This window comes from Quercus robur, chromosome 12 (genome assembly GCF_932294415.1).
Source record: "Quercus robur chromosome 12, dhQueRobu3.1, whole genome shotgun sequence".
NCBI classification, from domain to species: domain Eukaryota; kingdom Viridiplantae; phylum Streptophyta; class Magnoliopsida; order Fagales; family Fagaceae; genus Quercus; species Quercus robur.
Window position 1 is genome coordinate 9239424 of NC_065545.1, and position 12161 is coordinate 9251584.

The 12161-nt window shown below is 38.9% G+C and overlaps 1 protein-coding gene across 1 annotated transcript; it reads right to left on the reverse strand.

The window, feature by feature from the left end:
• Positions 1-6536: 6536 nt before the first annotated feature.
• LOC126709740 (S-adenosylmethionine synthase 1) lies at positions 6537-9082 on the reverse strand. The gene is made up of 2 exons (XM_050410074.1): positions 8905-9082; positions 6537-7962 (listed from the first exon to the last, which is right to left on the reverse strand). The coding sequence occupies exon 2, from the start codon at positions 7952-7954 to the stop codon at positions 6773-6775; it is 1182 nt and encodes a 393-aa protein (XP_050266031.1). The 5' UTR covers positions 7955-7962; positions 8905-9082; the 3' UTR covers positions 6537-6772.
• Between the last annotated feature and the right edge of the window lie 3079 nt (positions 9083-12161).

Genomic DNA, 12161 nt, shown 5'->3' on the forward strand with positions numbered 1-12161 from the left:
ATCATAGCAGCCCAGCCCTGCCTTGCACTCCAACCATCAAGCCCACACACAAGGAACCAACAACTAAGCCACCAATATCATGCACCACCACGTAGGATCAACACCGCCTGCTGCTGCTGATCATCAAAACCACCTCTTCCCACCATGACCCTCCTCTGCCATGGCCTTGGGGCATCATGTGGAGTAAGGTGCCTCCACATGCTACCCCTCAGCATTGCTCATCGATCCAACTCGAGTAGGGAGACTAGGCTAGTCCTCCTTAAAAAGCCCTTAGGAGCATCACTAGTCAGGCATGAGGAGCCATGAGTGTGTTGAGAAAACATAAAGCCAAATGATTGACTCTATGCTGCCCAAGCACCCTCATTCCTCATGCCATCATCCGTAACACATAATGCTCCTAACAAACCACCCCCACCAGAAGAAGTTGATGTCCTCATCGGTAAGGTATCTTCAAATGCCTTCACTTCCTTTTCAAACTGCTATAAAGTCGATGCCTTCTTCTAACTTGCTTCTATTTCAGCTACCCCTTTCCACTTCACTAAGTAATAAGTTATAATGTTTCCACCCTTTCGATAACCGGTTACCTTCTTGTTAAGAATTATGTCCACTTCTCGATCAAACTGTACCATAACAGTAGGTGGAGCGCGCATTGCCTCATTCCTTGTAGGATCTTGCTCATCCCCATGACAAGATTTTAGAAAGCTCACATGAACTGTGGGGTGAATCTGCAACCTTTCAGACAGTTTCAACTTGTAAGCAACAACACCAACTCTCTTCACAATTTCAAAGGGACCATCATACTTTGGAATAAACCTTAATACACACTCTCAATTCTGAACTTTCTCCAAATCTATGGAGTTAGCTTCAACAGCACTTTGTCCCCAACTTGGAACTCAAGAGGTCTCCTCCCTTTATCAACATACTTTTTCATTCTTCGTTGTGCTTTCAACAAACTGTCTTGTGCTTCCTACATCATTTCTTGTTTGGCAATAGCAAATCTGTATGTTGCCGAACATTTGCCCCCTGAACGCTGTTTTGCAATCTTGTAAGGCGTTAAGGGCTGCTGCCCCATTGCCACCTCGAATGGACTCATTCCCTTTGAAGAAGACTTGTGCAGATTGTAAGCAAACTTTGCTGAATTCAACAAGTCTAGCCAGTTTTTCTGACTTACAGTCACATAGTGCCTCAAGTAATCTTCCAACACAGCATTGATCCTCTTGGTCTAACCATCTGTTTGTGGGTGATTAGTAGTAGAAAACTTCAACTGTGAACCCAGAAACCTAAACAAAACTGTCCAAAATTGACTAGTGAAACGAGAGTCTTTATCACTCACAATATCTTTAGGCAAACCAAAGTACTTCACCACATTTCTGTAGAACAGATCAACAACTACCTTTGCTGTGCAAGTACTTGGTATAACCATAAACACGACATACTTCGAAAATTGATCAACCACTACAAAAACTAAACCCATTCCCCTCACTTTAGGCATACCAGTAATGAAATCCATCGAAATAAAAATCCATAGACTATCTGGTATAGGAAGAGGTTGTAGCAAACTAGCTTCCTTTTGAGTTAAACCCTTATCTTGTTGACAAACTAGACAAGTCTTAACATATAACTTAATATCTAACTCCATCCTAGGCCAATAATAAGAACGGGACAGTAAATCATACATTCTTTCCTTACCCGGATGTCCTGCCCATTGTGGATCATGAGTCTCTTTTAACAACTCTCTACGGATCTTTCCACTAGGAACAAACAACTTACCACCCTTTGCATACAACAACCCATCCTTAAGCTAGTAACGACGCACTAGGCCTTCAGTCACATCTTGCACCAATTTTTGGTAAGTGGCATTAAGCTTAGAACTTTCCTTGATCCTTTTCACAAAATTTGACTTAACTCTGGTCAAGGCAGCAACATACTCTTGCACTTGTTTGTGGTTGAATGCATCTGCTACTTGATTATACTTGCTAGGCTTGTGCTCCCAAACAAAATCATACTCTTGTAGCAACTCCTACCACCTAACTTGCTTAGGATACAGCTTCTTTTATGTGTTGAAGAAGGTATTGGCTACATTATCAGTCCTCACCGCAAATTTTGGGCCTAGCAGATACACCCTCCAAAGTTAGCAAACAATGAACCACAACAATCATTTCCTTCTCATGTGCTAAACATTTCTGTTCTGCATCATTCAGCTTCCTACTTTCATAGGCCACTAGATGTCTGGCTTGCAATCTTAGGCACAGTTGGAGTTAAAAACGTAGGCAGTGCGTGATTTGCCCACTGCTATGTCTGCTGTAGATGCCTTAGTGGACTACAAGTTCAATAAACCTAGTGGGGATGATGAAAAAATGTAAGTCCAAGGGCAAAGGCAATGACAAGTAGAAGAAAGATGGCAAGAAGAACAATGAAAAGCAGAAGAAAAATTGGGATAATAAGAGCAAAGGAGAGAGTTCTACCTCTCAACAAAGCAAAGAACAGCCCAAGTTGAATGCTGGCTGTTTCATATGCAATGACTCTCATCGAGCAAGAGACTATCCTAGGCGTGAGAAGCTTAATGCAATGGTTGCTGAAGATGAGAAGGGGTAGTCTGATGAAAAAGTTCCCAACAGGGTGAACCCCTTACAATTGTTGAATGCCCTTAGTGCAAGAGGTAATTCTAAGGGGCTGTCTTATGTGTAAGTAGAAATGAATGAGAATGGGGGTGAAGCAATGCTTGATATTGGTGCTACCCACATATTTGTTGATGAAGGGATGGTCCAACAGCTTGGTCTGAAAGTGAGCAAGTGCCCAAGTAAAATCAAGGCAGTAAACTCTAAAGCAAAACCTGTTTTGGGAATTGCTTTTGGTGTGAGGTTCAAGGTTGGCAAGTGGACAGGAATTTCCTGATTATGAAGTTGGATGACTTTGATGTAATTCTGGGTGATGAATTCTTTATGGCTGCCAAGGCTACCTTGTTGCTATTAATCGGTGTGATGCTGATTTTCAATGAGAAGCAGCCATGATATGTTCCTACGAGGCGTAGGGCAGGAAATAGCAAGACTAGTAAAGGGAAAGAGCCGATGGTGTCAAGCCAAACATGAAATTGAACAACTTGTCTTCCTTTAACATGTTCTTGATATCCAGCATCAAAGAACTGAATATCTTGACATATTCTCTCACTGTACCAGTTTGCTTCAATTTCTTCAAGGAGTCTCTTGCAATCCATGCAGTGTTGGTAAGCAAGAATTGGTCCTTTAGCTCTTTCTTTAAGGCTTCCCACGAGTCAATCTTCCTTCTACTAGCATTTGTATCGTCTTCCACACGGGTTCTCCACCATAACTTGGCATCCCTTAAAAGATACATGCTAGTAATGGTTACCATCTCTTGATCAGGCACCCTAGCAGCCTTGAAATACTGCTCCATGTCCCAAAAGAAATTCTCCAAATCCTTGGCACTCCTAGCACCATTAAAAGGCTTTGGTTTAGGCATTTTCACTTTGGTGGCCACTTCCCCCTCCTTAGGCAAGCCACGCATTGCCCTCTTTAACAAGACAATTTTTGTCTCAAGTTGGTTTTAGGTCTCTCTCTTACTGCACTACCCTGAGCATCCAGTACAACAGCCAACTTTTCAACACAAATTAACACAACATCACTTTGATCAGAAATCTCACTCTGTATCACAGAAGTTTCTGCAAACAATGTATCCAATCTGTCACGCACAGAAAGTTGTTCTCCTTCTGTAGAAACTCCAAGTATGTTCTCCAAGACAGTTACCCTTGCCTTGGTGTCCGAAGACATTGCAGCCAGGCTCTGATAACAATTGTCACAGGGTCAATTTTTCACTCAAATTTTCTACCTATGATGGCCCTAAGTTCATGACTTAGTCTCAGCCAATACCACACACACATTGTAATAACACTTAGAACAGATTATCTAGGGACGTTTAAACACACAGTACACACAATATTTATAGGAAACTCACCCTCAACCTTTATTACTTAATCTCAAGTACAAAGGAAACCATTTTACAAGCCTAGAGAATTACACGGAATTTTCCCATGGCCAAATACACTCTGCTGTTGACACCCCCAACAGCCTTAGGGTTAAATATACATAATTAATTGTTATGGCAGTTACTACCCAGTAACTGCTTAGGTCTTGGACAATCTGCCACTTGTGGTTTAACTTAGGACACCTTCAACTGATGCTGTCTTGGTTTGCTTTCCACGTTTCCAGCCCCTACATAGCAAGCTTGATTATCAGGAAAGCCAAGAATTTCTTAGTAACTACTTAGTAACCACTACTGCACATGTTGTACATGCACAACCCATGTCTCAGCAGACCATGGGGTCTCTACCCATCCTCCAGCAGCCCACACAACTAGTTCTCACACATTTTAGAGAGGCTTGGCCCATGCTCAAGGTCTCCCATCTTCACTACAGCCCACACAGCATGCCCATATGCAGCATACAAAGTAACTGCCATCAACCCACTAGCACTTGTCCATGCATTCAGCCAGCCCACACTAGCCTAATGCTTTGCACACAGCATTCAATCATCACAGCAGCTTAGCCCTACCTTGCACTCCAGCCACCAAGCCCACACACAAGGAACCGATAACTAAGCCACCAATGCCATGCACCACCACGTAGGGTCAGCACCATCTGTTGCTGCCCATCATCAAAACCATCTCTGCCCATCATGACCCTCCTTTGCCATGGCATTGGGGCATCATGTGGAGCAAGGTGCCTCCACATGCTGCCTCTCATCACTAATCATCACTACTTATCGATCCAACTCGAGTAGGGAGACTGGGCTAATCCCCTTCAAAAATTCCTTAGGAGCATCACTAGTCAGGCATGAGGAGCCATGAGTGTGTTGAGAAAACATAAAGCCAAATGATTGACTCAATGCTGCCCAAGCACCCTCATTTCTCATGCCATCATCAGCAACACATAATGCTTATAACAAACAGTCAAGTTGGATATACACAACCTGACTATTAACGAATGCTAAAAAAATTTGGATTCCCATCCCTGGATGGAGCTCTATTTTAGGGTTTTGGTTGCTAAAATAGCAACTGGGGGGTTTTTACACCCCTCAATGCTAGTGCTCTAAGGGAAGATGGATTTGCTAAATTTTTATTGAATGGCTCACCAGTTTTGCAAAGAAGGATCAGTGTAAAATAATGGTTTTAGCAAGGCTTCTTTTTGGAATTTGATGCATGGCCAACCATGCTCCACTCTATGTTTACCTAATAGTACGCTTATTCTCACTTCTCAGTCGGGCCACAGAACTTTTTTTTTTTTTTGAAATGAGAAACTTCATCAATCAAATAAAAAAGCCTGAAAAGGCATTACAACAAAGGAGAGTAGCAAAGGCTCAAAAATACATAGCCTATGTAGGGTTTGGGAATAGAATAGAATGTGGCAACAGGGGAGAAGTTTCTTTCCAGATTTGAGCAAAACCAACTGATTTGGCCAATTGGGCGAGCTCGTGGGCTGCTTTGTTGTGATCCCGTTTCAAGTGATGAAGACTCTAGCTGCAGAAATGGAGCAAAGAGCTACGGATTCTGTTGATAATATGGCCAAGCGGACCACTTGATTCCATTGCAACCACAGATTTCACCGTTGCAAGTGAGTCCAATTCAAAAATTACCCGAGAAATGTTCATTTCATGTGCCAAGATAACACCATTTTCCAAAGCAAGGACTTCAACAATTTCAGGGGAATAATGGGCTAGCTGAGGTTTGCTCAAAGCCGCTGTAACATGCCCAGTTGAGTCACGAATAATGACTCCAATACAGGAGCTTGAGCCATCTGGGTAGGTAGCACCATCCACGTTTACTTTATGGAATCCCGGCGGGGGGAGAGACCAATGAGAGGCACAGCTACCTTGCCGGTTGCTATGTGGAGATAAAACACCCTTGAAATCCTTAGCAAGCCTCATAGCTGAGTCCCATATCTGACCAGGAGGAGTGGAGAGGGATTCATGCACCACCTGATTACGGTTGAACCAGATGTACCAAGCAGTGACAAAAAGCGTCTCTAGGTCCTTTTGAGTGCCATTTCTAATTATGTGCATGGCGGGCCACTGAACTTAATGCGTGTTGAAAAGTGCTTCTGAGATGTTGGCACACTGAGTACTTACAAATTTAAGGAAGCACATCAGCAGCTGGCTGCAGCCCCCAGGGTTTTGGATCTTTACAGCAGCCATCATTATCACACCTAAAAATTATAGAGGGACCATCCTCACTTCATCTTAGCTTTTTGTTTGCCTAATCATGGTCAAATACCAGGCTTGCAAACAATGAAAGAGGTTGCTCATTTCAACATGTCAAATCATACCCTCAACCGACAGTAGGAAATTTACAAGTATGTTCCCACTGAGCAGTAATTGAGATGCAACTGATAAACGTGAAAAGAGGGAAAGAGAGGAGGGAAATTTGGTTTTGCCTATTAAAACTACATATTGCTGCTGCCCCCTACCTGCTATATTCTGCACGCAATCTCAAGCTTGGCAGCTCTTTACTGATATTCCATGCCATAATTTTGACAAAATTCTCATTAATTTTTCATTGCATCAAGACACTGGTAGCATGATTACATAAAAATGAAAAATATATTTAAAATAAAAAATAAACAAAAAAGAAATAATAGGAGATGAAATCAGGGATTAGGACATGAGCTATAGTTTTAGATAATGGCAGCAAGTAAACACGCAAATTATTCATCAAGTACCAATTAAAACAAGCATTGAACGGCAGAGGATAGGATAGAAAAAATCTAAGATTGGGGCTTCTCCCACTTGAGGGGCTTCACAACCTCCCAGGTGAAGTCAGGGTCGTCCCTTCCAAAGTGTCCATAGGCAGCAGTCTTCAAGAATCTTCCATTGCCACCCCTCTTGAGGTCCAAGTTAATAGTGATCATTCCAGGCCTGAAGTCGAAGCTCTCCTTCACGATTTTAAGGATCTCCTTGTCAGGAATCTTTCCAGTTCCATATGTATCAACAAAGACAGACAAAGGCTCAGGCACACCAATGGCATAAGAGACCTGAACAATGGCCCTGCGAGCAAGACCATTTGCTACTATACTCTTGGCAGCCTGCCTGACAATGTAGGCACCACTCCTGTCCACCTTAGTTGGGTCCTTTCCAGAGAAAGCACCACCACCGTGGGCTCCCCATCCACCATAAGTGTCAATGATGATCTTACGGCCAGTGAGACCTGCATCACCGTGAGGGCCACCAATAACAAAGCGGCCTGAGGGGTTAAGGTGGAAGATGGTCTTCTCATCAAGGTACTTCTCAGGGATAACAGGCTTAATAACGTGCTCTTTAAGGTCAGCAGCAATCTCATCATTTGTGACAGTCTCGTCGTGCTGGGTGGAGATAAGGACAGTGTGGACACGGACTGGAACCATGGCACCATTGTCATTGTAGTACTCAACAGTTACTTGGGTCTTGCCATCAGGTCTCAACCAGGGGCAAGTGCCATTCTTCCTAACCTCAGTGAGGCGAGCCCCAAGCTTGGTTGCAAGAACATGGCTAAGGGGCATGAATTCAGGGGTCTCATCAGTGGCATAACCAAACATATGGCCCTGGTCACCAGCACCAATCTCCTCAGGGCGCTTGGTGAAGTGTCCATGGACACCCTGGGCAATATCAGGGCTCTGCTGCTCAATGTTAACCAAAACCTTGCAGTTGTCAGCATCAAGACCCACATCATCAGAAACAAATCCAATAGTACGGCATGTGTCCCTAACAATCTTCTCATAGTCTATGTTGCCCTTGGTGGTGATTTCTCCAAAGACCATGACCATGTTGGTCTTGGTGCATGTTTCACAGGCAACCTTGCTGTCAGGGTCCTGGGCAAGGCAAGCGTCGAGCACTGCATCAGAGATCTGGTCACACAGCTTGTCGGGGTGACCCTCGTTGACGGATTCAGATGTAAATAGAAAGGTCTCCATTTCTCAAGCTACAAATAAAAAAACATAAAGACATCTTAATATATCAATACACAGAACAAATTCAGTTGGTGTGACAGCAGAAGTCTATCAATATCTAAGAATAAAGAAATTCTGAACAAAAACAAGTGCATCCGAAGTCTGTCTAAATCTAATAATATGGAATTCAGGACAAAAACAAGCATATACTCAAGAAAGACAAAAATTTATCATACTTTATGCCAACAGATAACGATTAGGAGATTCCTCCTAACTCAATATTGTCTTCGTTCTTTCTCCAATAGTTTGTCTTTATAAAAAGAAGTTATAAAAGGATTAAATAATTACAGATTCCTTTGGCATCAGATATAATGTTGGAAGAATCTAAATCTCAAAGAACAATTTGACATAATAACAATGACGCCAAACACCATAGTCCATAGAGAAACCAAACATGTGAGAATACATCACTTCTATTTATATTTTAGCAATAAAATCACCCCATGAAAAAAGTTGTGTCCCTCACAACTTTGGAAGTTGGCTATGTAATTGCAAACCGAGACCTGCCTGATCTCTTATAAGATTGGACTAAAGAAATAGACTTTATCGATACCCAATTGACAGATCTTGCAAATAAGTTGAAAGCAACAAAGACTAACCCAACCCAAATAGCAGATCAGTCAACCAAATGTCCCACATCAAAAACTAAGCAAATAAACAAAGCGTATAGCCAACTATGAACGAAGCCTAAAGAACAGATCTAGCACAGTCTACCATGCTGCAAACATTAACAACCCAATACATTAAAATCTCCAACAAACACACACACAAGTCGTTAAGAAGTACTAGTATACACCCAGATCTGCAAACTTTGTAGTCAAAACTAAGGAAACAAAAACCAAAGTTGGTGTTTTTGAAGCAAAATAACAAGACCCATTTGAGAAAAAAGAGACTAAACGGCATTAGAGACGCACCTGAAGGAGATGGGGTTAGCGCAGATCGAGAGTTTATGTATGTGTAGCTGCGCTCGAACAAATAGCAGACCCCAAAGAGAATTGAAGCGAAACTCGACGACTCGACGACTTTGGGCTTCAGAGAGCTTGCTATTTATAGATAAAATGGGGCATTTGACTGGTTACCGGCTTGTACGGTTTGGATACGGTTTTCGTAGTGGGTTGGAATCTTTAGATCTACCGGGTGCTTGTTTTTAGGTGTATGGTATTGGTATGGTATACACTATACCATGCGCTACGTTTTTGATGTAGTTTCGTTGAGCTCTCTTTACCATATATATATATATATTTTTTTTTTTAAATAATAAAATTTAGAAGAAGAAAAATGATGGCTAAATATAAGTAATTTTGAATATTTTTATTTAATTCAAGAAATTCAATTTATTTTTAAAAATAAATAAATAAAAATTCAATTATTACTAAGTGTGCGTTTGGATACCAATGAAAAATTAAAATTATTTTATTATTCAGCTTATTTTTGCTACTATTTATGGGTTTCACTGCACTTTTTTGTACTATTCATGGGTTCTACTATACTATTTCAACTAACTTTTACCTTTATCTATAATACTTTCAGCAATAAATTTTCAATTTCAGCAAAATAAACAGTATCCAAACAGACCCTAAATATATATACGTAGGTTTGAATTTCTAATAGAGGAACCACTTACTAAAGAACTCCAACTGAATAAGGCGATAGAATGGTGATAGCTTACAAAATAACGAAATTTAGAATTACATGGATTTTCCAATGATTTTATGGATGGAGTTGGTGACTGATTCTCTGAAAAATGGAAAAGAATTTGACAATGCACTATACTATCTTCTTATGTCGATTCAAGGGACATGCTTCTAAGTGATAGCTTCTCATGTTACATTTAATGCAAAATGATTTGCGATTTTATGAGCATAATTAATGCTAATATGATGGGGTAAGTGACATTTTTCGTGCGCTTATTCTAAGATGAGGGATACTTGATTACCAAGCCTTGTTGCTCCGAGTGTTTGACTCTCATATGTCGTGTGCCCCTTATCTATAAGGGTTGGGATACCAATCAATGCACAAAGGTTATTGCTCTATAGGACACCATGGGGTTTACCCCCTCCATCATACTTGATCAAAACATAATTATCTCTCTTCAATGGTTGGTGATGCATAAAAATTTGTGTTACATGTAATTAGTGTATATTTAACTTTTTTGTAGTAAAAATAGGCCTTAGCTTGTTTCAGTTTGTATTTTGTGTTCAAACTTTCAATTACAACTTATCTCCTTATGATTTAACTTTATCATTATTTAATATCACAAAAAAAAAAAATTCAATTGTTATATCTTGATTCATTAATATTTGGATTAAAATGAATTCATTATAGCCTTTTTTATGAAACATCAATAAATTTCATTTTAATTCAAACTTAAAGTTGGAAAATACTACTATTGACAATTTTTAAAATAAATTATGATAAGATTAATGCAAAAGGGGTAGATTATAATTTCCTATAATTATTATAAGGACAAAGTTTAGTTACAAAATTGGTTGTAGCCTAAAATTACAACTTTACTTAATATCTTTTTATTTGAGGTAAGTTTTGACAAATTTACCATTGGATTACATTTTCTTATTCTATCCACCATGCTTGCAAAATTTTTAAAAAATTTAAGATTAATAGTTATGTTATCAATAAATTGTTTAAATTACAATTTTTTGTAGTTTAAAATTATGCATAAAATATAAGTTTATAAATCATATAGTAAATAATATCTAATTGACATAAAATTTGATATATGTGTTAAGAGTATAAAAAACATGCAATCAAACGGTTATATTTCTAAAATATATAGTAATTTTAATTTTTATAAAAAAAGTTATAGTTGTAAATTATAACTAATTTTGTAGCTAAACTTTGTCCTTATTATAATTTGAGTCGTGTTACTGCCATGATATTTCCCAACAGTCAAATGATACTTTAGGCCTTTTCATGCATGCTCTAACCTTGATTCAAAAAAATGCTCTAACCTTAATTGAAAATGAGAGCTCATGTTAAAGTTGATGAGATGTTCATACGGTAGCATTGCTCTGAAAAGTTTAGGAGCCGTTAGATGTCAGGGATTTTGTGGATGGGATTTGCTGGAGTTGGTGAGAGAGAGAGGAGCGCGACATTTGATTTTGATATAGTATCCACTACCTAATATCTAGCGACTACTATTGTTTAATTGATTTTACGATTTTGTCCTTCTGATTACCTGGAGAAGCCGGTCATTCACCAAACCCTTACCAGTCATCGGCTCGCTAGCTTGAGCCATTCGCTTGGGCTTTTCCGGTACTGTAAAAAATGAAAATCTATAATAAATAAAAATATTTTATAATTCTTTTTTTTCTTTTTTTTTGGGGAGAAGAGACCGTAAGAGATTTGTTTTAATGACAACGAAGTGGCTGACTAATGTCACGTGTCTGTAGGGCAATTAGTACACTCTCCCCTGGCCCTTTTTCTAATCTAGATTCATAATTTAATAGTCATTAAAAGTCTCAAATTGCAACTCCAATGAAATTAAGAGAGGAAATTAAGTTGATATATAAAATAAAATAAAAAATGTTAAATTATCCTCTGGTTTTACACACATAATCATAATTTTTTTTTTTTTTTTTAACTTATGTTTCTCCCAAGTCCCAATGTAGTAGCTTTGTTCAACGTTTTTACGGTCCTTTTCAATAGTTTTGGACTTTTGGTTGAATGCAAAACCAAAACTTGGTTTTGTGCATGTTAAAGTCGTAATGGGATTCAAACTGACTCATGGTTTTTTTTTTTTTTTTGAGCAACAAACTGACTCATAGTTGTCTCTCATTAGTCATTAATGATAAATAAGTCGGTTTTTTTATTTTTTTTGAAGCATAAATGTTTTAAGTTTCCTTCACAAATTGAGTTTTAAGAACAATTTTTGTTTTCTGTTTATTTTGGATTGCCAAATAAGTTTTTTAATCTCAAAAATAGAAAATTATTTTTGGAAACAAAAAATAAGGGAAAAAACAGTTACCAAATATACCCTTAATTATTTTTTTTCTCTCTCTCACCTATGTTGACGCTATCACTACCATGTTATCACAAATCACAAAGCTAGTACTAAATACAAGCTCAACCAATCATGGTATGACATGTGTTTGATTTTTTTTATAACTATTTTAAACTTTAGTTATTTTATAAAAAAAAAAAAAATTAACTA

Excerpts from the sequence above, each read along its gene's own strand:
- LOC126709740 (XM_050410074.1), bottom strand. The coding sequence starts at position 7,954 with ATGGAGACCTTTCTATTTACATCTGAATCCGTCAACGAGGGTCACCCC.